At 37.2% G+C, this 26,444-nt stretch overlaps 5 protein-coding genes across 5 annotated transcripts; 3 read left to right on the top strand and 2 right to left on the bottom strand.

Moving 5' to 3' along the window:
• Positions 1–1,593: 1,593 nt before the first annotated feature.
• Positions 1,594–2,999, bottom strand: LOC112187957 (cell division control protein 6 homolog B). Its single transcript, XM_024326940.1, has 6 exons — positions 2,889–2,999; positions 2,497–2,586; positions 2,156–2,218; positions 1,970–2,065; positions 1,778–1,870; positions 1,594–1,661 (listed from the first exon to the last, which is right to left on the bottom strand). Exons 2-6 carry the CDS (start codon positions 2,569–2,571, stop codon positions 1,629–1,631), a joined length of 360 nt encoding a protein of 119 aa, XP_024182708.1. The 5' UTR covers positions 2,572–2,586; positions 2,889–2,999; the 3' UTR covers positions 1,594–1,628.
• A 3,366-nt stretch (positions 3,000–6,365) lies between these two features.
• Positions 6,366–7,406, top strand: LOC121048881. The gene is made up of 6 exons (XM_040513577.1): positions 6,366–6,418; positions 6,520–6,672; positions 6,831–6,900; positions 6,946–6,992; positions 7,068–7,289; positions 7,402–7,406. The coding sequence occupies exons 1-6, from the start codon at positions 6,367–6,369 to the stop codon at positions 7,404–7,406; spliced, it is 549 nt and encodes a 182-aa protein (XP_040369511.1). The 5' UTR covers position 6,366.
• Positions 7,405–8,772, top strand: LOC112184969. Its single transcript, XM_024323189.2, has 4 exons — positions 7,405–7,614; positions 7,778–7,870; positions 7,956–8,054; positions 8,256–8,772. The coding sequence occupies exons 1-4, from the start codon at positions 7,420–7,422 to the stop codon at positions 8,598–8,600; spliced, it is 732 nt and encodes a 243-aa protein (XP_024178957.2). The 5' UTR covers positions 7,405–7,419; the 3' UTR covers positions 8,601–8,772.
• On the bottom strand, positions 8,742–12,587 carry LOC112184970 (cell division control protein 6 homolog B). Its single transcript, XM_040513578.1, has 12 exons — positions 12,252–12,587; positions 12,083–12,167; positions 11,772–11,992; positions 11,496–11,570; positions 11,317–11,423; positions 11,085–11,191; positions 10,939–10,998; positions 10,756–10,829; positions 10,401–10,451; positions 10,234–10,283; positions 9,764–9,854; positions 8,742–8,819 (listed from the first exon to the last, which is right to left on the bottom strand). The coding sequence occupies exons 1-12, from the start codon at positions 12,585–12,587 to the stop codon at positions 8,742–8,744; spliced, it is 1,335 nt and encodes a 444-aa protein (XP_040369512.1).
• Positions 12,588–21,289: 8,702 nt separating this feature from the next.
• LOC112187871 lies at positions 21,290–22,307 on the top strand. The gene has a single exon (XM_024326827.2). The coding sequence runs from the start codon at positions 21,512–21,514 to the stop codon at positions 21,899–21,901; it is 390 nt and encodes a 129-aa protein (XP_024182595.1). The 5' UTR covers positions 21,290–21,511; the 3' UTR covers positions 21,902–22,307.
• The last annotated feature ends 4,137 nt before the right edge of the window (positions 22,308–26,444 follow it).

The raw sequence follows: 26,444 nt of genomic DNA on the forward strand, positions 1-26,444 counted from the left end.
TCAAAATTAGTAGCCTACTATCCTATATATAGCCACATAAATTCGTTATTCACTTACTTTGGATTTCTCAATAACCAAACCAAACCAAACAATCAATATATCATGAATCAAAGATTATACCTACTGACCTTTAGTGACTAGAAATTTCTTTTGCTACTGACCTTCAAGGCCTACGCTGGAGCCTAGTTTTGTTGCTTCGTCGGAGCCTCATTTTGTTGCTTCGCCGCCGGAGGCTCGCCTTGTTGTTTGGCCTCCGGAGGCTCGATTTGTTGCTTCTCCACCGGAGCCTCGATTTGTTGCTTCGCTGCCGGAGCCTCGATTTGTTGCTTCGTCACTGGAGCCTCGAATTGTTGCTTAGCCGCCAAAATGGAAGAGAGGTTTTGATTTTGAGGAGAAATGGATTTGAAAGAGATATGAAAGAGAAACAGCTGCTGTATCATGATATAGAGTGAGTGGCAATTTTTGTAATTTCATAAAAGTTTAACTGTCCTTTCTGTCTTTAACGTATAGAATCGTTATTATAACTAGCTTTAATTGACCGCACGGAGACCGTGTCTGTGGCTCTTGCGCATGGGAAAGAAATGTAAGAATTCGTAGTTAACGTTCATTACCCCTTTTATCTATTATACTGCTATCCATTCGATGTGTGACACATAATCTGGGATATATGACTACATTGGTGACTAACTTGATTCCTTATACTGTGGTTATTTAACCACATTTTCTACAATTTCATTCATTGGGCTATGGCATTTGACTGCAGTGATTCTTTATTTTGGCGGTAATTCAATCGCGGTCATTCATTATGTCGCAGCCATTCAACTGCGATCTCACATGCCATTCATCGAATTCAGGTAAATAGCTATGATATGGGTCACGTAAACAAAAATGCTTTGTGGGCTCACCCCACCTATCTATCGCGTGGGCGTTGCCAAATTTATATTCAAACAGTTACTCAAGACATATTGAAAGGGGTATAAATGTATGACACAAGCAAGCGCCACTATAGTATATAAGACATTCTTAACAACTAAAGTAACAAGTTTCTATGTTAGTTGTGCTCGCATGTAATCTTTAATGCTCATGAGTATTCTATGTGTAACCTAGCTGGCTGGCTTTATACAAACACTCATGGTACCAGCCTATTTGGACCCACTGTTTTAACCCACTTTTTTTTTTTAAATAAAAAGCTAGTGCGGCAGCCTTCAAGTTTTGATTAATGAAACTGCCGAATACAAAGGGAAAACATTGAGCATAAACCCCTTATTACAATAAACATCTAGAGTATGTCCCGAAATAATATCAAGAATCTCTACAAAATACATGTATTCAAACAAGCACCAACTAGCAAATAATCAGATTACACAAAATGTTACACAAAATCATGCTGCAATATCTATCTTTATTAATCAATAATTCATATGCTTCATTTGGTACAAGTGTACAACAAATAATCAGGTTTTCAATGTAAAGAATGTACTACAAGTCTACAACAGCTAGTACAAGCAATCACAAAGATTAATCTCCTGTGTATAACCTATACTACATTTTTCTTTGTTATTCTTCTGTCATCTTTTCTAAAGGCTTGATGTCAAAATTGGGAGCATTGATCTCTAAGCTGAACATAATTACTCAAGACAAGTCCGAAAAAACCGGATTCCCTGTTCAAAAAAAAGAAAAAAGAAAAAGGTTAATGTCAAGAAGCAAACATTGAGAATCAAGAATACAACATAAATGAAATGCAGACCATCTCAGAGGCTGAGATATGTGTCCTCACCTGCAATGCAAATGTGATGTCCCCTTCATCTACATTCAATGTCACTCTCTTGGATTTTATATCTCTGGATTGGCCACTGAGTTTGAGGAGGCCCTGCAAATTGATGATGCTTCAGTAACTGACTAGTTTCCCATTTTCCAAGTTGGTATGTACTATTAAGAGGAGTTATATTAACAAAATGTATTTTCTTACCTGGTCATTTAGCACTTTGCACATACTTGAAAATTCAAAACTCCCAACCGGGGGAATTAGTGTTGCTTTGCAGATGTCTATGTAAGATTTGTTTAACTGCATACGATAACAAGTTTAAGAGATCAGTAACAAAGTATGCACATGCTTCCATTATCTTTATGGTCAAATATTAGCCAGAAAACACACCTCTCCTATAGTTGTATCTTTCTTCACACCACGGAAATGCTTTGCAGCAGAGCACATTATAATCTGTGGTCATGCAGATGAGGAAATATATCAACACTTGTTAAACACAACTACAAGGACTAAAATTTACACAACTAAACTTAGAGACATAGAGCCAAGGAATATTAGCTAGCAATTAATTTAACGGCACCTTGCAGACTGAGCTAAAGCAATGACCAAAAATTTATAGCCTGTCAATATGTTCAATTGATGGCTTGAAAGTAGTGAGATTAATAAAGAGGAGTTCAAATACTCCTGCTATGCACTAGTACAACTGAATACAATACTTGCATGAGGGTTACCTGTTGATGTTGAGGAAGACATTGTATGGTATCCACTACTGGTGACTTGAATGTCTTTGACAAAGCAATGGCCATGTGATCAATTCTCACCTGCAACCAGTGGTAAAACTCGTAAGCAAAAATATAATATGAACTAGCTTTAATTGGATGTATGCATTATCAGACTTCTGCCACTTTGAGTCTCTTAGTACTAATAATACCGTGGAGTTAAAGTGAAACAATTATAGGTCTGAAATTTGAAAACTAATCATAAAACTCATGGGAAGTTATTAAAGAGGAAAATAGAAAAGAAAAAGAATAGTCTATCTAACAAAAGGGACCAAAACTCCTCTTGATGAAAATGACATAAAAGTCTACAATGGATAAGCATGGTGTCAATAGTAACTACTTACAATATCAATCTCCTGTTTTTTCACCAGAGCAAGAGCTGGAGCTGTCTGTTGCTCAGAGAATGGATTCTCTGCTGTTGATGAATTTAACTTGTCGGTAGATTCTCTCAACTCTGCTTCACTACAACAGAAAGTCTTTTTAGCGACCAAGTTTTTTGCGAGGAATTTATTTTCCTCAGTAAATGTCACTTTTTACGAGGAAGATTTCAATTCCTCACTAAATGTCATTAGGTTTTCTGCTAGAAACATATTTTCCTCACTATACACCACTTTCTACGACGAATATTTTTGTTCATCACTAAAGGTGACCATAGTTTGGTCTCCTAAATCATCAAGTTATTAGCGAGGAAATATGAGACTAGGGTGAGGAATTTTTTCATCGCAAAAACGACATTCAACGAGGAAATAATGATTTCATCGTTATTAGTTTGGCGGAAAATTATGTAAAATCCGCCAAATTCAATGGCGACAAAATTATGAATTCCTCGCTAAAAGCCCGTATTTTATGATGAACTATTTCCTCGTGAAAAGAAGCAATTAGCGAGGAAATAACGATTTCATCGTTATTAGTTTGGCGGAAAATTATGTAAAACCCGCCAAATTCAATGGCGACAAAATTATGGTTTCCTCAGTAAAAGCCCGTGTTTTACGATGAACTATTTCCTCGTGAAAAGAAGCAATTAGCGAGGAAATAACGATTTCGTCGTTACTTGTTTGGCGGAAATTTATTTAAAACCCGCCAAATTCAATGGCGACAAAATTATGGTTTCCTCGCTAAAAGCCCGTGTTTTATGATGAACTATTTCCTCGTGAAAAGAAGCAATTAGCGAGGAAATAATGATTTCATCATTACAAACCCGCCAAATTCAATAGCGACAAAATTATGGTTTCTTCGCTAAAAACCCGTGTTTTACGATGAACTATTTCCTCGTGAAAAGAAGCAATTAGCGAGGAAATAACGATTTCGTCGTTACTTGTTTGGCGGAAAATTATTTAAAACCAACCAAATTTAATAGGGACGAATGTAAGAATTCCTCGCAAAAAGTCTTCTTTCAGCGATGATTGATCTCTTCGCCCTTGATGCATTTAGCGAGGATCTAATTATTTCATCGCTGTAGGTTTTGGTGGGAAAAAAAATAAGGGAGAAAAATTGGCGGTATTAAAAAAGAAAAAGAGCGGGTAGATTTTTTCTTTTGGTGGGCAGTAAAAAATAGTAGTAATTAAGATTGCAATAAAAAAAAAAATGATAAAACATATAAAAGAGAACTAAGAGGACAAAACCCTACTTGTTAGTTTCTCCTTATCAGCTCTCTCTGAAACTCTCCTCGTGGGTAGGTATCTAAAATCTTATTGTTGTTTTGTTTTGTTTGATTAATCATGGTTTGTTTTGTTTAATCTAATCTTGATATTATTTAGAATTGGATTAATTAAGTTCAATGTCAATGTATTTGTTTTTGAAGTTCTCCTTTTGGTTAATCGACTTTGTTGTTTTCTTGTAGCCTAATTCTTCTTATGTAAGAATTTGTCATAGTTTGAAGATTGAGGATTGATCCTTTTTATTTTTTCTGCGGCTTCATACCTTAATTTGTTGTATTCATATGTTAAATATAGATTCTTGGTTTGAATGATCTGATTCCTTTTAACTTCTCACGTAATAAGTAATAAAAGTAAAAGTAATAAAAAAAGGCTACTGTTTTATATTAAGATTTATGAATGAAAAAGTTACCAAAAAAGACATAGAATAAGTCAATGGAGACAGAAAAGAAAAAAAAATAGAGAATGAAAAAAATCAAGAAGACCTCCGCAGGGATTCGAAGACTGAAAAATTGTGCAACGGTCTTACTAATTGAACTAGCAATGCAATCGTTATTCATAACTTCTAACATATATATATATATATATACACACACACGCGCGTTTGGAGGCCACCGATTTCAAATATATACATATATATATATATATATATTTTTTTTCAAATATACGCACACACACACACATATATATATATATATATATCAGTCCTTCTCAAGTATAGATCACCTCCACTTTCTGGCCACATTTTCACATCTTAACCATTCAGTTTTTAGGTCCTAATGTATAGATCACCTCTGCAAAAATTCAGCCAATTTGGTGATCGTTAAGGCATCCAAAACTGCAATTTACCATTATAAATATGAACGGTTCCGGTTTAACAGATTCGGTCCGTTCGTGTAAATTGTAGTTTTGGATGCCTTAACGATCACCAAATTGGCTGAAATTTTGCATAGGTGATCTATACATTAGGACCTAAAAAATGAACGGTTAACATGGAAAAATGTGACCAGAAAGTGGTTGAAAACAGCAAATCCGTACTGAAATTTCGGTACGGACTTCCTCACCTGAGAAATATCTTTTATATATATATATATATATATATATATATAGATCCTATCCAGAGTGAAGCCTCACTCTGAAATTAAGGTGTGAGGTTGGAGTTTAGGGTCACTTTTCGGTCTCATATTGATGGTCGTTAAGACGTTGATAACTGCCTTAAAGCTACTACGGTTTAGGGTGGACAGATTCAGTTCGTCCATTGGTTTAAATGAGTTAGATACCTTAAAGATCATCAATTTGGCTGAAACTTTGCAGAGATGATCTATACATTAGGACCTAAAAAATGAACGGTTAACATGTAATAATGTGACCAGAAAGTGGTTGAAAACAGCAAATCCGTACCGAAATTTTGGTACGGACTTCCTCACCTGAGAAATATCTTATATATATATATATATATATATATATATATATATAGATCCTATCCAGAGTGAAGCCTCACTCTGAAATTAAGGTGTGAGGTTGGAGTTTAGGGTCACTTTTCGGTCTCATATTGATGGTCGTTAAGACGTTGATAACTGCCTTAAAGCTACTACGGTTTAGGGTGGACAGATTCAGTTCGTCCATTGGTTTAAATGAGTTAGATACCTTAAAGATCATCAATTTGGCTGAAACTTTGCAGAGATGATCTATACATTAGTACCTAAAAACTGAACGGTCGAGATGTGGATATGAGACTGAAAAGTGACCCTAAACTCCAACCTCACATGTTAATTTCAGAGTGAGGCCTCACTTTGGATAGGATGTGTGTGTGTGTGTGCGTGTATCTATATCAACGAAGGCATATAATCAGAGGCCTACAAAGATCAGAGACTTAGTGCGGCCGGCGGCACCACCTGAACACTTTAAGATGCTTCCCTGAAACTAACATTTCCAAAATATATTTCCTGAAACTTCTTTTAATAATTTTTCATTGTTTTTCTATTCTCTATAATATTATGACTTTTCATTTATGTATGAAGTTTATAATTATTATTAGTCATGTATGTTCAAATTTTTAATTTGCTCGAAATTTGATTTAGATATCCAATGTAGTTGTAGTTTTGGCTCTTCTTGTAAGTCTTGCAAGTTAAACTTATTTTATTTCTCTTATAGTAACAGTAACAAAATGTCGAAACGTCTTCGTTCGAGCGTTTCCGGTGCCCAAAAGGCTAATGTTGGTATGTACAATATAATTTCTTTGCTACAAACATAGTATGTAAATATAGAATTATTTTATTTATTTCACTCATGATTACTCAAAATCATGTTAAATGAACAGGTGTCACTTTGACAAAACGGCGACGTGTACAAGCAAACGAACCTTCACTTCCAAATTCTTTGCAAGATGAACTTGATGTTCCTGATATGCCTACCTCTAATAGAACTACCCAAAGGGCTATTGCTAGTACCATTATCCAAAGGCCTACTGTTGGTAAGTTAGACTCTGACAATTTTGAATTAGGTTATATATATATATTCTTTATGGGTCTAAAACAACTACTGTAATATTAAGTTATTTCAACCCATGACTTGATTCCCAAAAAAAAAAAAAATAGAAATCATAAGTTAAAATTACATTGATTATAACAGGTGACTCAATGAATGCACACGTTCAGTGCCAAACTACTAACCAGCCATCAATAAATACTACAACTGAAGGGTTGCACTGAACTAACCAGCCATCAATAAATACTACAACTGAAGGGTTGAATGATGCTAGGACATCAGTCGATATCCAAGGATCTACTACAGGTACTCATTGTGTTGCTTTGTTGTATTTAAAATTTATTAATTATACATGTACTTCACTAATTAAATTTTTAACAGAAGGTCCAGAAAAAAAAGTGCGTGGAAAGACAAGAGGTTTAAATGCTAATAAGGTGCATGAGCAGCTTGGTACTAAAATACCTGTGACTTTCAAGAAAGAAAATGGCAGACCCACAGGTCCATATTCAGAAATGTTTGCTAATGAAATTGGATTCACCATTCGGAATCATGCACCTCTAAATGTGAAAAAATGGAAGGAAGTAAAACCAGAAGATAGGACAAGTTTGATCAAAAGAATAACTGTGAGTGATTTTTTTTTTCCTAAATAATTTTCTTATTTTATTATATAACTATAGTAAAGTATTTTGTCTAACATTAAATTATTTATATGCAGACTAAGTATGACATTGACATGTCTCTGCCTTGGGTTAAGAGATATGTGAATAAATCTTTTGGAACAGTGTTTGCTAACTTCCGTTATAAGCTGAAGAAGCATTTTGAGCAATTCTCAACAAAAGAGGAAGCATTAGAAAATAAACACAAAGATGTTAAAACTGAAGATGAATGGGCTTTTCTGTGCACTTATTTTTCTAGTGAAGATTTTCAGGTACGTACAAGATTGTTTGTTTATTCTTTTTATTTTTGCTATAGTTGCTTTTCAAATACTACACTAATTTTGATAATAATTTCTACATTTCAGTTTGCTTTTTAATGATAAGAACATAAAATTATAATTCCAAAATAATCATTTGATATGTTATACTTTCTAGATTGTTTCAGAGAAAAATTCTATTAATAGGTCACATTTGAAATATCACCATAAAGCAGGGTCGAAGTCTTTTATGTCGCATCAAGAACAGATTGTAAGTTATCTATATAATTTTATTAATTAATATATTGTAACTATTATACATGTCTTAACAACATTTTTTTTGTTTAATGCAATAGGCTGCACAATCAGGGGAGATGCTAGGTGCAATTGAACGCTTTGAAATGGAGTACAAAAGCATTAAAAAAGGTTGGGACTTGGGAGCGAAAGAATTATGGGTAAGTGACCTATTGAGGTGTATAATATAACTTGAATTATAGATGTATAACTATATATGCATATTCATACGTAGATATGTATTTATATAAAAAACAATTACATAGATTAAGATGATGAATATACCTATAGATTATAAGAGATTATTTTGATTTACTAGAAACTAAGCATACACACTTAAATGTATTTTCTTTTATTTGCATGATCAAATGGTTAAGATGCGAACCGAGACAACCCTTCCTGATGGGACTCAAACTATGAATGATGATGAAATATGTGCAAAGGTTCTTGGAGTAAAATCAGGCTACATCAAGGGTTGTGGTTTTGGCCCTAGGCCTCCACCATCTAGCACTTCTCGATCGTCACTAGATGAAATGTCTGAGAAGAATAAAGAGTTAGAAGATAAACTTGAAGAGACCCAAGATACTATAAAGGCTCAACAAGAAAAGATTGATGCACAAAACGTGCTGATCCAAGAATTGCAGGAGCAAGGCAAAAAGTTTGAGCAGTTCATGACAACCTTTATGAACCAACAAGCATCAAGTTAGTTATGCTTATCTAGGATTTAGTATCAGTTAAACAAGTTAATTGACTTTTGGATCATTTTTAGTTCAATATTGACTTTAGACTATTCCAATTAGTAGTTATGGTAGACAACATTATGAATTATTATTTTGTTTACTGTTTAACTAGTTTTGAATAAGAATCCTCTTTTTAGAATAAAATAATATGTATCCCTGACAGATCGTATCGTAATAAGAAGATAACTGCAACAAAAATAAATTTTCTCGCTATAGATTAAAATCAATAACGACAAAAGTAAATTTTCTCACTGTAGACTGTAGATCCTACACTGACGGAAAACACATTCCTCGTTGAGTATCTTTATCGAGAAAATTTTTTCTTCTTGAAAAAGATATATATTACGATGAAACAAAATTTCCTCGCTGAAATCAGTTTATAGAGAGGAAAAATTTCCTCGCCCAAAGTTATTTATCACGACGAAAATATTTTTGTCCCAAAAACTGTAGTCTATACACTGACGAAAAACACATTCCTCACTATTGAGTATCTTTATCGAGAAAACATTTTCTCATTGAAAAGATACATTTTACGAAGAAACAAAATTTCCTCACTGAAAACAGTTTATAGCGAAGAAAAACTTGGTCGCCCAAAGCTATTTATAACGACGGAAATATTTTCGTTCCAAAAACCGTAGTTCCAACGCCGATGGAAAACATATTCCTCATTGTTAAGTATCTTTAACGAAAAAACTTTTTCTCATTGAAAGAATACATGGTACAATGAAACAAAATATCCTCGCTAAAAAAGGTTTACAGCGAGAAAAAGCTTCCTCACCCAAAGCTTATAACGACGAAAATTTGTCGCAGAAAAAGTAGTTTAAATATTTTGTTTATTTACATTTTTTTATTTTAGTTATCATTGGCGAGGAAATAATTAATTTCGTGACGAAATCTAGTATGTCGGAAAATATATTTAACGACTATTTTCTAATCGTTGAACTTTTTTAACGAGAAAAAAGTATGGGTTTGAGTGAGGAAAGAAATTGTCGCTATAGAATAATAGCGAGACAAATAGATTTCATCACGGAAAGGGTTTGACGAGGACATTGTTTTTTCGTCGCTAAACCTTTTCTTGACGAGCATTCTCCGACGAATTGAAGACGAAAATAATTTCCTCGCGGAAGTACTTCCGCGACGAAATGTCTGTTTTTAGCGAGGAATTTGTTTCTCGCAAATGAGGTTTTTTGTTGTAGTGCTTCCAGCATCTCAATTGCACTCCTGGAAAAAAGAAGTTTAGGTTAGGCTCATGCCCAACAGAGAGCTCAAAGATATCAGTATGTTTTTTGTTTGGTCATCGATATCAAAAATGTTACCCTAGTCTTATTGATACACTTTTCAGTAACAGGGATAGAAGTGGACCAGTTCAACTTGGAGGACCGGGATTTTTGAGGGACTAATCAAAGCTAGGTTACAACCATCCTAAATTGCCTTCATACTGGAGTTGTATCAACCATTCTTGTTCTACGTTTTTCTTCTTTCGTATTAAGGGTAAGCTATATATTCCAATATTTTGCTTTTAATGCTTCTGTAAGATGTTCCAGAAGTTAAATAAATGATGTTCAGTAAGATGCTTTTGAATGCCTGAGCTTTCACTAACCTGGAAATATAGAGAGCTTTCCTCATATCTCCAGATGCAGCAGCAACTTTCTGCCAATTTCATACAATTAGTACTACATCATATAAAGATGATTTTGATAAAAAGGGCAATGGCCTCAAAATCCAAAAAAATCTTCTTTGAAATATTATAAATCATGGTAAACTTACTCTGGCACAAAGTTCCAATGCATGTGGTTGAAAAACAGTGTAAGGCAGTGCCTGTTGAAACAGAATAAAAGACACAATTATTACTAAGAAAGACTAGTTAGCTACAACAATAACTAGCTTCTACTCATAATTACAAGTATGACAAAAACAACACTCTGATTACATTAAACTAATTTTTTCTTTAGCAGGATTATTAAATTCACTCTTATCCAAATCCTCCTCCCAAGGGGAAAAACAAACATTCTTAATCAAGGTTCCCGATGAAAACTATTTCAAGATTTACATACATTAATGAGTTGAACACGTAAATGAACTCTACATGTATAGTAGAAAGTCAAAAGGAGCACAAACTTACCATAAGCCTCTCTTGGAGAATCTTGAGAATCTGATCCTTAGAGTATGCCCGAAAAGTTATAACCATAGGCTTACCTAGAAGAACATATGAGTACAAGCACCAGTAATTACTACAAAAAGATTATAGATTTCTAAACTTGTATGCATAAACGTTAGGAAATACAAAAGTAGGTAATGAACTCACAATTTAATGACTGAAGTTTTGGAACAAAACGATCAGCTAAATCGATTGCATTTGCTACTCCTGCAATGCGAATATATTATGAGCACTTAACATACAAATGTGGCATACATTTTAAAATAGATTGTGTTATTGACTACAGTTAGTACCTAAAAGTATACATCTTGAGAATGGGTATGTTGTGAGCATGAAAAGGTCATGGAGCACTGCCCGGTCTTTAGTGATTAAGTAATCCAACTCATCAGTTATTATCAACCTGATAAAATAGAAACCGCTTAGATTCACTCTCTTGGTCACATCAAAATTGTTAAGACGAGGAAAGAAGCATTATGAGTTCATCTGGAAATGCAATACAGTATAGGTTGCAGATAATTTGCTTACATCATCTTAGTCCCATCTGACTGAGGCTTTTGAGAATATAATTTCTGAAGAAGTTGCAGGGAGGTAGTGCCATTAGCTTTCTTTTGAGGTTGGTATTTACCAAGTATCTACCAAGCAAAATTGGATAAGGACATCTGATACATTAATCAACAATAGTATTTGCTTCAAAATTTGAGTACCTTAGCGAAAATATCAGAAGTTTTTGTTAGCGATGTACAGTTCAATTCCAACACATCCGGTTCCTGAAATCCACCCTGGTAGTTAAAACAATTCAGTGTCAAACACTTCATACTTGAAGCAATGAAGCCATTTCTAGACGTGAAATATGATATTGCAACGAGATAAACACAATCACATTTTAGGGCTTGAAAATAAATCAATTATAGCCTAGATATTTTGAAGTTCTGACATCTATACAAAGTGAACACATAAACTTTAGAAGGCGATAATCTCACCTCTCCTGCCCAATTCACCAAAAGCTGTTTCACTTTCTCCATGGACAAGGACTTTCCGGTCCCAGGACACCCGCATACATATAAACTCCCGGCCTTCTCTTGCTCTATGCATGACTTGCAGAACTCCAGAACCCTCTTATGCTCCACATCGCGGCACGCAACAGTAGAGGGGACCGTTGACAAGTGCAATGCCTCCTTCACTATCCTCATCTGCTCCTTATCTACAAATTCAACACAATTCGCTAATTTAGAAACAAAACAAACACATTTTCTCCCAAAATTTAATCTCAGTTTGTTTAAACAAGGCTTGCCTCTGGGATTCCAATTCGGCTTAGCAACAATCGGTGGTTTGCAAAAGGCTTGAGGCTTTTTCTGACTGAAATACTTCTCAATTCCCTGCAAAAACAAACACACTTAAGTACTCTTGATTTGCCCAATCGTTTCTCGGATTCAATTCTTACTATCCAATCCAAATCTCACATTTGCAGGAGTGCTGCTGCAAGCACTGAGGTTCCGGCGAGCCGATTTACACTTCATCGGCGACGACGAATCGGACCTCGACTTCCGCTTCTGAGGAGTCAAATCACCGCCGGATCCGACTACCTCCTCCACGCTCCTCTCCGATTCGACCTCAACGTTGCGTAATTTCGCGACGGAAGAAATTCCAATGCGCTTGCATTTCATCGGACTCAGCTTCATCGGCGACGAATTGGATCTCAGCTTCATCGTTTCTCGGAGGAGTAGAAACTCCGGCAGATCCGACATTCCGACGGCGTTGGATTCAAGTTCAACGCTGCGGTCGGCGATGGAAGGCATTGTGAATCGGGCGAAGGCAAATGGGAGGAGGTTTTGAGAAGAAGTGAAGATGTGACGGGAATCAGAGGCTTGCTTAAACCTGAGAGCGCCAAGGGGTGTGAGGCTATATAGAGGGAGACAGAGATTTCAATGGAAATTGAAAAAGGGTGTAGGGATTTTGGTGCCTTTTAGCGGGAATGGGTTAACTACAAAGCACTACCAGACAACAGATTTTTTGACAACTAAGTCCACAACCTTTTCCACTATACAATTAAGGACAGACACTATTCTCCTTTTACCTTCTTTATATTTTTACACAGTATCAGCTTCATATTGTATTGTTCTAGGCTAAACACAGTATCAGCCTAAGGACTAGCCTTCAACATGCCACAATTTCACCTAACGACTTCCTGTCTAAACGGCTACTTCAGGGCGGAATCACTGCTGCCTTAGTATGGTAAAGGGTTCAGTCTATATAGTAAAACATAAAGACTGCTACTGCATACTGACTGCTACTGTTACCAAAAAACAGTAAAATATTTTTGTGACAGAGTACTGGGCACAAACTGAATTTATTTATTCAAACATAAATACAGATACAGGACACAGAGCCTCACTCTTGGGCAAACAGCTAGAAGCTGTTTAGCTACTCATAGCTGAGTTATAAAGACTTACTTGTAATAGAAAGCACACTGTGTCCACAGACGGACTGCTACTATGAACTGCTTTTTAGAGATTTTCGAATATAGCACTGATGTCCTCTTTTTTCGAATGCCCTCTAAGAGAAGCTAAAGCTCCTTATATAGGGAGCGGAACTCAAATTACAATTCAAAACAACAAAATGTACAGTACGACTCCGTGATTTCCTGCTTTCCTTAGTGCTCCTGCTGGTGGAGGTCGGCCGGGGAAAAGCAGATTCCTTTAGGTGAAATGTTTTTCACCTGCCTTTTGAAAAGCAAAAGTTGTTTTTGGAAAAGGTCCAAAAGAACTTTCGGTGTTTTCTACACCTGCTGCTTCACATGTTCTCGTCAGTTTCTGAATTGTGACCAAGGACAAACGAGTCGTTATCTGCCTGGGCCAGTCTTACTGTTGTTGCATTATCTTCGACATCTGTATCAACATACATCTTGTAGTGGTTGTCAGTTTCAAGCTTTTCCACCCATCGTAAGCATGCCAGTGTCGAATCTATCTCTTTTCTGGTAAGAGATAGGAATAAGTCACTGCTGACTACGTCAGGATGATCGTAGGCAGTGATAATAATTTTTTCTCCTGCTGCCAGGAAGGTATTGTGAACGTCTTCAGAGATGATCTTTTTGATATATTCTAGAGTCATGGCCTTCATCCACGGGATGCTTGAGTTTGGCTGGCCATTGTACCCTACACAGGCTGGTTGAAGATATTTCCTTTGAATAATTCTAACATAATGATAAGGAGGAATATATTCAACTTCACCGTTTGCCTTTTGGATCCATTCTGGAGGGGTGGATCTGAACTTCAGTCGAAGCATACAGTCATTCTTTCTTACATTTTTGACTGTGTTGACAATGACAGGCGGCAAACCTTTTAGATCATCATTTGTTTTAGTCCACAGATTATGGACAAAACCATTTTCAACAAGCCAGAGCTTGTGTTCTTGAGGATGTTCACTCTGAACATTAACCAGGTATCTTCCAACATAAGGACCTGAAACAATAAAGAGAGTTGGAGGAACCAGGTCTTCTGGATTATGTCTTCCTATCAGACTATGGAATTCATGCCAGTCTGATTCATTAAGTGCCATGACAGGAACCCTAGCACTTTCTGGACTTTCCAGGAAGAGAATTTTTTCTTTCTTTACAGCACTCTGCTGTATATAACTTTCTTCAAATTGTGGTATGGCATTCTCATATAGTTCTTCAGCTAGTGCAAAGAGTGCCGGGAACATTAGACCACTGCTTCTTTCTTGAAAGGCAAATAAGAGATTATCCAAGATTGCCTTCTGGTGATAAGCTAATCTCCTGCCAGTTCTGAACACAGGAGTATCAAAAGTTCTTAATTCATAATTAAAAACATTTATAACTCCATTTGGAGTTGGTCTGCTTTTTGGCAAAGCAGCAGCCATCAACGGTCTTGATGAGCCTTTACCGTCTGCCGTTTGAGACGGGCTAGCCAATCCTTTACCCTGGGATTGATCAGTTGTGGCCAAGCCTTTTGGACTTAGCAGAAACCTTTTAAGAACCTTTTCTTTGGTTTCCATAGGATCTTCTTGAGGTTCATGTTCTTTCCCAGTTCTTCTGTTTCTGGGATTACGACCTTCGTCGTCTTCTCTCTGGCTGAACATTGCCAGTTCTCTGGTCAATGCGTCTGGAAGATAATTCTTGTTTCCTGCAATTAATTCAACATTATAATCATATTGGTTAAGAAATAATTGCCAGTTTGCTAATCTTCCTCTATCAGCAGCTTTATCAAGTTTGAAATTTTTGAAATTTTTTACTCTAGCACAATCGGTGCGGACAGTAAAGGGTTTTCCAAGAAAAGCTGGAGAATTTAAAATCGTTTTCTTGACAGCTAAAATTTCTTTTTCCCCTGTGGGATAATTCAGTTCTGCAGGGCTGAACTTGCCGCTACAAAATTTGCAAATCTTTTCGATATTAGTTCCAAGCGTTTTTGCAAGGACTACACTGGACCAGTAATTATCACTCGCATCTGTTTGGAGGATAATTTCATCATTCTCTTCTGGTTGTTGAAGAGGAGGGAGGTTTTTACAGAGATTTTTTATCTGCTTCACGATCTTTTCATCATCTTCTGTGAAGTTCCATTTTCTTTTGGAACTAGTTTTAGGAGATAACATTGCTGTTAACCCTGAGATTTTAGAGATGAAATCTCTCCCGTAGTTTATGACACCAAGGAATCTCTCTAGACTCTTAGCATCAGGAATTTTGTCTGGAAACTTCCAAATCTTTTCAAGGATATGAGGTTGAAGCTTTATGACTCCATTCTTGATGTTTATCCCTAGGAAATCTACTTCATCAAGGATAAAGAAGATTTTCTTTTCTCCTAGGATAATCCCATGCTGAACTATCAGCTTTGTTACCTCATGGAGGTGCTTCATGTGTTCTTCTCGGTTCTTGGAGAAGACCAGGATGTCATCTATGTAGACGACGCAGAACTCCGCCACATGCTTGAAGATGTTGTCCATCTTTCTTTGGAATATTGAGGGAGCTTGCTTTAGACCAAAAGGCATTACCAGCCATTCGTAATGACCTTGTGGTGTTCCAAATGCAGTGAGAGGTACACTTTCAGGATGCATCTTGACCTGCCAGAAACCCGACTTTGCATCGAATTTCGAAAAGACTTTGGCTCCTCTGAGCTGGTTGATTAGTACTCGTACCTGAGCGATTTGATAACCGTCTTTGACAGTCTTCTTATTGACATCTCGGTAGTCAATCACCATTCTAGCTTTGCCTCGTAGGTTCTCTGCATGATTTCTTACATAGAATGCTGGAGCATGATGAGGGCTAGTGGAAGGTTGAATTAATCTCTTTTTCAGGAGATCTTCAATATCACTTCTGAATTCTTTCTGGTCTTCCTCTTTGTACTGAGGAATGGCTTTGACATGGCAGATAGCGTTCATGTCATGTAATCTTAATTCACAGACCACTGGGTCTTTTTCCCAAAACTTCTGAGGATTTGTATCCACATTCTGCTCTAGTAGTTTCTTGATTTTTTCAAGGGTGGGAATTTGTTGAGACTCAAGCTTGTTCTGAAAGTGCTTGAGGTTGTGCTCATGGATGAAGCTGGCTTCTTCATCTTCACTCGTTTCTTCTTCTTCTTCAGAAGATTCTTCAACAAGCAATTCTTCTTGTTGCTTGATTTGGAGTATGGGTTCAAATTTGGGTTTGTAGGGGGTAAGATCACCACTATTCTGTTGCGATCTCTGATAATGAGTAGTAAAACCGGGACCTACTACACTGAATGCATGTGTGAGTCGGTCTGCCCAGAACACCCGTTCTCCTTTCCTGAAGCCTATCGCTTCTTCATCCTGAATGAATCGTTGTTGGAGAATAAAGTCATTTCCCAACAAGAAATCAGATCCTTGGCCTTCAGATTGCCAAACATTCTGGATGATAAATGTTCCGCCACCAATGGTGATATGAACATTTTTTGCTACTTTTTTCATGGTGAGATGGCTCCCATCAAATGTAACACCAGTAGCAGATTTTTTCTTATCTTCTTTCCAGAGTTCCTCTGGAATTGCAAATCTCTTTGCAACAGTAAATCCCGATCCATTATCTACAAAAGCATGTAGATGATATTTCTTGTGATCAGGGAACTTGAGTCCAATCTCTATATAGTTGCTGTATCTACTTGTAGAGACGACTTTTGATTGTTGAGGCTCATTTTTCTGAGCTTGTTCCTTGGGAATGAATGGTTTGCATTCTTCTGGAACATTTTCCTGCGTGGGTGATTTATCAATTCTATCATCCCAGTTTGTAGGAGTTATCTCTGTGATTTCTAAATCATTGAACCATGACGGAGGGTCATACCTGACTTTATAATCAAACTTGCCAGATGGTTGGCCAAGTAGATCCCATGTGTTAGTAACCTCATCTTGTCGTTCTAAGAGATGAACAGTTTCTGGTGGTTTCACCAGTTCTTCTTTTTCTGGTATTTCAACCAGTTCAATATCTTCATCGATGTTTTCTTCACCGATGATTTCTTCCTTTCTTTCTGAGGAAGATGGAGGAGAAGGTTCCGTAATTTTTTGGAACAGAGTTTCTACCTCTTGTCCTTCTTCTTTTTCTTTTTGTTCAGAGAAATATTCTTCATATTCTTGCTCAACCAATTGGCTGACAAGGCCATTCTTGGTTTTTCTTCTTGCTTCAGCTATGAAGCATTCTTTGTGATAAGTCTTCTTAGACTCTTCACAAAACATAGGGAGACCATTCTTTTCGTGACAAAAACAGTAGTCACAAACGAATGTACCAGGGTTCACCTGATAAGAAGACATTAAGGATTCTGTCTTGCTTTCTTCCCAGTTTTTGATTTTCAATACATTCATTTGTCTGGATTCGAAGTACTCTACTTCAGAATCTATCTCAGACTCATCTGATGAAGTTTCTTCTTCAGACCATGCAGAATAAACTGACTCGTCATCTTCATCATCAGAATAGGCTATTTCGTAGCCTTTCAAGTTTGCTACCTCTACTATTTGCTCATATTCTTCAAAGAGAGCTTTAGTAGATCTTTTACCCTTTTCCGGGCATTCATTGGCATAGTGCCCTTCAGCTTTACACAACCAACATCTGCAAGCTTTCTTGCTAGGTTGTTTATGCTGAGGAGTATTCTTCTTTTTCTTGAAGAATTTCTTTTTAGGATCTTCATCCTTCTGTTTCTTGTAATTGGAACTTCTCTTGAATTTCCAATTCTTCTTTTGATTACTCTTTTTGAATTTTTTAGAGTAATATTTTTCTTTTCTTTTTCTGTGGAACTTGGATTCATAACATCCCCAGTTTGTGGGCATATCCAATATTCCGTAACAGAAATTTTCAATTCCTCTGAGTTGCTTCTTGGCCATCTTAGCTCTAAGATTGGCTTTGCATTGCTCTTTTAGTAATTGCCGGATTCTGTCGGCAATTCCTCCAACTGAAAATCTTTCAATTGGTTTTTCAGCTATGCTTTCTCTCACAGCTGTTCTCCATGGTTCAGGGAGTTTTCTGTGCAACAGATTAACTAGATCAGTATTCTCTAGTTCACCGATTGTACAGTATTATTCCTGAAACTCATTCAGGTATTCTTCGAAGTATCTCATGTCACAAATTTTGAGAGCATAGATATTCGACTTTGCCGTTTCTTTGGCTTTTTCACTCAAATTTGAGAGATCTCCACAGAACTGATCGTACAGGGGTACTGCAAAATCATATGGAGACTTTGAAGTCTTGATTTCTTCCAGCCACTCTTTTCCTCTGGCTGTTTCCTTGAAAGAGAAGTAATACTTTTTTGCTACCCCGGTGAGAGTAGTCTCAAAGTACATCTGAAGATCAGGAGCTTCAAATTTTCCAAGGGTAAGAGCAGAGGCCATCATTAGGCTGTCTACCCATTGGTCAAGAGTTTTTCTCTTGTCAAGAGCTTTATCCAGATCAAGCCAAATTCCATAGTTGGAAATTGGAACTCTGGGTATCTTGTCCTCTGGGACAAATCTTTGAGAGTTTCTTTCTCCGTTTCTGCCCGTAGGGGCCTTCTGTATTGGGAGTTTGACTTTTCCCTTTTCTCGAACGATGGAAGTCTTGGAGCTTTCTCCTTCTTCCATTTCAATATCTTGATATGGAAAGACTTTTCTCGTCTTTCTGATTTTGAATTCTTTCATTTCTTCGATTAGTTTTTCTAATCGTTCAGGATTTTCACAATTCTCAGCTTCTTCATAAAGATCATAGAGCCTCTCAGCTCTGAGCATATGGACTGGTCTGTTTAGATCAGCTTCCAGATCTTCTTCTGATATTGGCTCTTCAATAGTGGGTTTTGTACCACTGATGCTAGCTTCTCTGGTGCTGTAGCTTCTTCTCAGAAGACTGCTATTTATCCTGAGGTTGTTCTCAGGACAGACATCACTCTTCCTGTGATTGTCGAAGTTGAGGCTGATTTCTCCAGTTCTTCTACTCTCGTAGACTTTTGCTTTTGCTCTTTCCGGTTGCTTTTTTGGACCGGACAATTTCCATTCAGGGGGAAATGTTACTTCATTCCAAGTAACTTTGTGGATCTGCTGTGAATGGTTCTTCTGATTGGTGAGGAATCCAGTAGTAAGACCTGGGATATTTGTAATCCTCGTCTTAGGGGCTACTGTGGTGCTCATCAATTTATAGTATATCCTGTATACTATTGCCAGTTCTTGCATATCTTCTTTCATAGATATGCCATCTGTCTTGACTCTCAGTCTGAGACAGTGAGCTGCATCTTTCAAGCTGGTGGTGAAGTTGGGGAAGCAGTTGAAATATGCTACTTGGTCGCATAAGGATGCTTCAAGGGTTCCCAACAGACTAGCTTGGAAGTCTGTTAACCTGTTGTCCTGTAAAACACATAGGACTGAACAGTTTATACCTTCACGAGCAAGCAAGTTTATGCCTACTTGGACTGCTCCAATATGCATAAATTGATATATTTTTTTCTTGTGCTCTGGAAACTTCTGCTGGAGTGATCAGTAGAAGATCAGTCTCTCCACCTGCCGTTGCTGGGGTTGTAATCTCCAGTAATTTGAAATAATGGCTATCCAGTAAATCAAATTTTCCTCTTTTGTAGATCTGTTTGAAATCTAACTTTGGGATTGAGGAATTTTTTACTTCTTGTTCAATCTCATTGAACTCAAATTCTTCTGCATTTAAGAGTTGTACTCCTTTCTTTTTTCCAAAGATGCTTAACATCTTCATTTCTCTTTTTTCCGGGTTTTCATACCGGATGCTAGTAGAACTAGTTGAAGGATCCAGAAAAATCATGTTTGGAACAGGATTCTTGTCTGGCCTTTCTAATGGTTTGAATCCATTAGCTTTCTTTTTTACTGTAGGCACTTTCTTGTCATTCAGTATATTTTTCATGGAATCCAGCGTTTTTTGCTGTTCATTGATTTTTCTACTGACGACTGTCAGCTTTTCTTCTTCCGTTTTTGGAAGTTCTTTGATATAATCCAGTTTGTTTTCCAATCTTTCCAATTGGTGGATTATAGTAGGAAATTTTTCTAGATGATCTTGACATCTAGATAATTCTAGTAACAGCTTCTGATATTTCTCATCAGAAGATTTCAGTAGAGAATTTATTTTTTCTAATAACAATTCTGACATTGTCCCCATTAAGGAGGGGTTCTCCTTTGAGCTATTTTACAAGCTCTGATACCAGTGATTTGCGGATCTAACCAATGCTCAAATAATCCAGAGGCTTTTGTTCTATTTCTAGAACATATAAGAGATTATCAATATCTTCCTCTAATTTATAGATTCTGGTTTGGAGTCTATAAATAATATCCCAGTAGTTGGGAGTATTTCTGTTGAGATTATCTCTAAAGAGTTTCAATTTTCTCAACTTTTCTCTTTATGTTTTTAATTCTTTGCTAGTATTTTTACAAATAGCAAGTAACTCTAGTCCGTCAACAATCGAAATTATGAATAGTAAAATAACTGTTTACCTTCGAGTATAGAGGATGAGTTTATACCTGCAAATGTTTAGACAAACAAATTCAAAGCATGGGCCCACTACGCTCCATCAATTTTCTTTTTACTGAAAGGAAAGATACAAACTTGAAGAGAAAGTGAAACTTGCTAAAGACAAAATGTCCTTAAGTGTCTAAAAACAAATGTAGTTGAGTTTTTTGTGTTTTGGAGTTTGGTCAAGGAGGTGGGTGTAGTTTCCTGAAAAGTAAACTTATTAAAAACAAATATCTTCCAAATCTTAGTGCGTAACAAATTATCTTACTTTCAAAATCACATATAAGATAAGCAATATTTTTCACCCAAAGTTACGAGGATTTGATTACTAACTTCAACCATCAAGCTTAGCCCCTAGCTTTTCAATTTCTTTTTTGTTAATAAACGCAAATTTCTGTTACCTAAAAAAACAGCACATAGTTGATAGTTGGTGAACAACTAGGCGGGCCCCATTGTACGACGATTCCAACGTTCAGTTGGTCCAAAACCAAAAAGGTCTGAACTTTCCCGATTCGATTAACCCAAAAGACGACTCGGTCCAGCGAAGCTTCTCTTATTTACGCGTCAACCAGGTTCTTTCTTATTCCCCCTTTCCTCCTCAACCCTCAAAATTAGGGCTTCCTTGATCTTGCCCCTTTTTTCTTCCACCACGAAACGAATCTCATTCCCTAATTCCAATCGTACCCAAGTACCTTGCTTTGATTTGGGGGGTTCTTCTTCAATTTTTGGGGAAGAAGAAATTAGGCGAGGAACGATTCGATTGGACTGGCTTCAATCATGGATCTCAATTTCACCAAATCCCAAGCCCCTCTAGTCCTTCTCACCGTCTTCATCATCCTCTGCTCCTTCCCCACCGTCCGATCCGACCCCATCATCAAAATGCCTACCGACTCCATATCCGACGGCGGCGACGCCTGCCGCGGCTCGTCTCTGTCACGGTCCCCGGCCGTGTGCCCCGTCAATTGCTTCCGGCCCGACCCCGTCTGCGGCGTCGACGGCGTCACGTACTGGTGCGGGTGCCCGGATGCGCAGTGCGCCGGGGTCAAGGTCGCCAAGTTAGGGTTTTGCGAGGTGGGGAGTGCCGGTTCTGCCCCTCAGGCCTTGCTTTTGGTTCACATTGTCTGGCTCATCGTCCTCGGCTTTTCGGTCTTGTTCGGCCTTTTCTGATTTCATTGTGTATTGTTTGATTGATTGAATTTGGGGATTTAATGGCAGCAGCTCTCTAGCAGAGTTCTTGACTACATTGCGGATTTCGGATTTTCGGCAGCTGCCACTGGGGAATTACGTCCAACACTTGATGTGCATTGCTTGACAGGTCTGTGTAGCTAGCTCACCATTTGTGTAGGAGATACATTTGTTGTAATTGAGTTTTGTTAACATTTTCATAGGGAGGGATATTGGTTGTGGGTTATTGGGAAGAACCCATATTTGGTGTCATGATACATGTAGAGTAGTTAGGTTATGATGATGATTCTGTAAGTGTTTGTTATACATAGCTTTGTGAATTTTTTTTCCCCAAATGACTTTATTCATTGTATTGATTGATTTTGTCTCTGTGGAAGTTTTATGAACATGATTCTAGTAAGATGATGCTTGGAGTTCCCTAAATTCTAAGTTAAACACTTCCATGCTTTCTGAATCAGAAAGAAAACAACACCACATTCTAATTTCGGGGATAAATTTCCTTAAGCAAGAAATAAGAGAAAAGAAATGCTTGTGATAAACTGATATGTTGGTGGGTGCTGGCAATGTTGCAACGTGAGCTGTTGCACCCACTCAACAACTAGTTGGTACTTGCAGGCTTGTGACCCTTCAATGATTTATGCTCTTCTTTACAGTTTCCATACAAGCGAACATAAACATATAGAATTCTGTACTAATAATAAAAACATATAGTTTCGAGCTGGCTTTGGAGTTTGTTCAATTTTGCCAGACAAGTCTGAACTTAGTTTTAAGGAAGAATTGTGAATATGCATACCCTTGGAAGAGTTATGTATTTCAAATATTTGTACAATCTGTCTAGGATGTACCCTGAAAGTGAAACAGAAGGAAATCAAGTGGATCCGAAGGGCTTTTTTCTCGAACTAGAGGATTGAAGGGCTTTCATTGAACTAGTAGAAGGGAGTCGGATATCCTGTATAAACAAGCAGGGTGACAAAGGTCTCTCATTCAACATTGGTATCAGATGGTGAAGAACATTTGAAAGGATTTGGATTTCGACACCAGTTTACAGTGGTTGCAAAAAACCACAAATGCTATAATGAAACTCAAGAAATCCTTGCTTGTCATCCATTGCAACCTCATCTGGTACATGAGAAAATAGAGGGAAAGATTTGAAGGACCTCATCTTCAACATCGTGTTTACATCAATTCTCGCTGAATCCATTTTTCTAGGTTGAGAACTTGAGATGGGGTTGAGTTTGCTATACAGCCAAAGATCCCTCGACTACATCATTTGTCATTTCAAATTTAGTCATATTCTTCTCTTTTAGGTTTTAGAGAAAAAGAGGGCCATTTCACTAAGATATCTTTTTCTTTTTCTTTTTATGGTTCATTTTAAAGAATCACTTGTGATACCCACTTTTCGATCACATATTGATATGTCGACCATTTAGTTTTTAGGTATTCATGAGTAAATCACTTCTATAAAATTTTTTTGGCTAAATTGAAAATTATGAATTCATTACCATGATTTACTAATATGAACATGAATATTTCAGATGTGCAAGATTAGTCCGTCCATTGACTTGATCTAATTTGATACCTAATGATTATTAATTTGGTTGAAAATTTGCATAAGTGATCTACTTATATAGAGACCTAAAAATTAAACGGTTGAGATGCTGATATATGATAAAAAAAAATAAAGGTGAGTCGCACAAACCATTCCTTAAAATAACAACAAAAAAAAGTGAAAAAGAATCCCTTGCTAGAAAGGTCATATTTTATCTTTTTTTTTTATGAAACAATGGTTCATTGCATTAGATGACCAACCAAAAAGCCAGAGTCTAATATACACTTAAAGACAAAAAAATGGCGGGATAACGACCACGCTCCTATCTAAGTAATGTAAACTCATTACAAATCAATTTTGAGCCCACTTTGTAAGCGGCAGGGCCGGTCCTGAGCTTTTTGATGCCCAGGGCGAAATTTTGTGTGTGTGCCCAACTAACCTAAATAGACATGTAATAATTCTTTCAAATGTCATACTCTAAATCTTTTTTTAAGGGGCTATTACATAGAGAAACATTATACAACGGGAACATAAAGTGATAAACCCAAAACCCCGTATAAAAAAGTTTACAAATCATCTTAAATGATGTCTTCTTGCATTTCTTAAAGCAAAATCATCAATTATCTTTTCTAGTCAACATTTGCCAACATATTTCTTTCAATGGTTAAAATAGTTAATCCATTTAGCCTATCTTGAGTCATGTAGTCCGCAGATAAGATTTTAATTTCAAAAAACTTGATTTTAATAATTTTAATTTTAAAAAAAAAATTTCTCTCATCTAATGTTACCGTCACCGGTATAGTCAATAAAATCCTGTAGGCAACCATAACACTCGGAAACATATCCATTTTCTATGAAAACTCCATAATTTAAATGGATGTCCAAGGCCTATCTGTTTCATATGCCTCTTCGGCAACATCTCATGCAAAACCCTCACCACTTCTCAAAGCAGTTTCAAGATTCAAACAACAGCTTTTCAATTCTGATCGAGACTGACTTGCAAATCTAACTTCACCTAATATTGAAAATTTAAAACCGATGAATGAGCAAGTTGTTAGAAATCACTTTGAATAATAATTGATAAACACTGGAGCATAGAATAATACTTGAAAATCTGATATTGAGTAAACGTTGCAACTAATTTAAAGAAAAAATTTGTTGGGTTTCAAGATTTGGGACTTGAGAGAGAGAGACTTTTGCCGAAACTATTCTTTTTACTAGCTAGCTACTACGATGAAGTGAAGAAGAAAGAGGAGGAAGATGAGAATCTGGAGAGATGAAGAAGAATGGTTGCGGGCTTGCGGCTAAGTGGAAAGAGACGGGAGTATATAAAGTACACTTAAATTATTAAAAAGAAAAAAAGAACAAAGAAAGAGAAAGGGATTAAAAAGATATTATAGGAGTGCATAGGGTAGGTTTTGTATTTTATTAGAGAAAAAGATTTTATATAGTATAAAATATAATTAAAAAGAAAAAGAGAACAAAGAAAGAGAAAAAGATGGGGTAGTGCGGTGGTGGCAGAGAGACATAGAGAAATGGGAGTGAGGGTTTCGACCATTTTGTATTTTATAATAAAAATTTTATTAGAGAAAACTATAGTATAAAGAAATGGGAGAGAAATCTGGTGCCCCCATCAATCTTGGGCCCTGGGCTGTCGCCAACACTGCCCATGGGCAAGGCCGGCCCTGGTAAGCGGACTCATAAACAAAGAACAACTCCGTGTCTTCTAGGGCAAAATCATTGACTAGCATCCCCATTAGCCAGGCGCGCAATTGCGGTACCAATTCCTAGCAAACAAATAGGAGCAATTCCTTATCCATAAGCCGCTTGCAAAAAATGTCAATCTTATTCCAGATAATTACTAACTCCCGTAGCAATCTTGATCCGAAAATGATTGGTCATGGACCATATGGCGGCCTAACATGCCCAAGAATGTCCACCTCTTAGGCCGGACCACTTCCATCACTAAGTGATCAATGAGGATGACAAAGCATCCTCCCTACTGGCCCATAAAATAGACCCCATCAGCCCAAAGTTGAGCCTAGGTCTGAAAACCCAAGCCCAAACCCAAGCAAAAAAAGCAGTTGCCTCAACACTCGGCTGCCCATCGGCCTCCGCCTCAGACCGGCCCTCCGGTGGCCGTCCTTTCCACCGCCCCATCAGGCTCCAATCACCCAGACGAAACCGGCCTCTAAGCAACCGCAAATAGCCGCTAAACCGCCTCCAAACCACCACTGCACCAGTAGAACTGCAGCTGTAGCCCAAGCGACGATCTACGGCGCTAAACCAAACTCAAAGTTTTGCGACCTCGAGACCAAACCGCCACCGCTGGATCTAACTCGCCCACTGCTCCTCTGCAGCCTAGACGATAGACGCGAAGGCAACCTCTTCACTCACCGCCTGGACCGAAACCCTCCACCACAGTCTGAGAAAAATCCCTCGCCGCACTCACAATCGTCACAGAGATCCCTCCCTAGGTCGTCGCCGTCCACGATTGCCGCCTTACCCAAAGGAAGAAACGCCGCCGCCAGTCGAAACCTAGGTTTCGAAACCAAAGTCGCTCCAAGAAGCTCGGAGACACCTTCTTGCTTCTTTCTTTGTAATTTCTTTGGTTTGTCTCAGTTATTTCTAGATTGATCAAGCATTAGCCATTGTCATATTTTATCTATATTAAAAATGTCACGTTTTTAGTCCACTACTAAAGAATTTAATTTTACAAATTAAATTTGAAAATTACTCATAAGTGTCACTTTGAAACTTTTATTAGCCATAAGGCCACCTAAATATACTATTGTGGGATTATGGAGTCTTGTTCCATGCACATTGGAAAAAAACATACATTCGCCTAAAAGTTTATAAGAGTTTGAGTCTCTTCACTAAACAGTTCTATAGGGCACTTGATATATATTGATGCTCTATGTTATGTAACACCATCTTAGTCATTTGTGTCACTATAAGGCTTTAATTTTTGAACTT

The sequence above is a fragment of the Rosa chinensis genome, chromosome 2 (assembly GCF_002994745.2).
Source record: "Rosa chinensis cultivar Old Blush chromosome 2, RchiOBHm-V2, whole genome shotgun sequence".
NCBI lineage: Eukaryota > Viridiplantae > Streptophyta > Magnoliopsida > Rosales > Rosaceae > Rosa > Rosa chinensis.

Excerpts from the sequence above, each read along its gene's own strand:
- LOC112187957 (XM_024326940.1), bottom strand. The coding sequence starts at position 2,571 with ATGGCCATTGCTTTGTCAAAGACATTCAAGTCACCAGTAGTGGATACC. Across the intron at positions 2,219-2,496 it reads GTCTTCCTCAACATCAACAG|ATTATAATGTGCTCTGCTGC; the intron begins GTAACCCTCATG and ends GCATGACCACAG. Across the intron at positions 2,066-2,155 it reads AAGATACAACTATAGGAGAG|TTAAACAAATCTTACATAGA; the intron begins GTGTGTTTTCTG and ends TATCGTATGCAG.
- LOC121048881 (XM_040513577.1), top strand. The coding sequence starts at position 6,367 with ATGTCGAAACGTCTTCGTTCGAGCGTTTCCGGTGCCCAAAAGGCTAAT. Across the intron at positions 6,673-6,830 it reads TATCCAAAGGCCTACTGTTG|GTGACTCAATGAATGCACAC; the intron begins GTAAGTTAGACT and ends TGATTATAACAG. Across the intron at positions 6,993-7,067 it reads TATCCAAGGATCTACTACAG|AAGGTCCAGAAAAAAAAGTG; the intron begins GTACTCATTGTG and ends AATTTTTAACAG.
- LOC112184969 (XM_024323189.2), top strand. The coding sequence starts at position 7,420 with ATGTCTCTGCCTTGGGTTAAGAGATATGTGAATAAATCTTTTGGAACA. Across the intron at positions 7,615-7,777 it reads TTTCTAGTGAAGATTTTCAG|ATTGTTTCAGAGAAAAATTC; the intron begins GTACGTACAAGA and ends TATACTTTCTAG. Across the intron at positions 7,871-7,955 it reads TGTCGCATCAAGAACAGATT|GCTGCACAATCAGGGGAGAT; the intron begins GTAAGTTATCTA and ends TTAATGCAATAG.
- LOC112184970 (XM_040513578.1), bottom strand. The coding sequence starts at position 12,587 with ATGCCTTCCATCGCCGACCGCAGCGTTGAACTTGAATCCAACGCCGTC. Across the intron at positions 10,830-10,938 it reads AAAACTTCAGTCATTAAATT|GTAAGCCTATGGTTATAACT; the intron begins GTGAGTTCATTA and ends ATGTTCTTCTAG. Across the intron at positions 9,855-10,233 it reads AAAGCTCTCTATATTTCCAG|GAGTGCAATTGAGATGCTGG; the intron begins GTTAGTGAAAGC and ends TCTTTTTTCCAG.
- LOC112187871 (XM_024326827.2), top strand. The coding sequence starts at position 21,512 with ATGGATCTCAATTTCACCAAATCCCAAGCCCCTCTAGTCCTTCTCACC.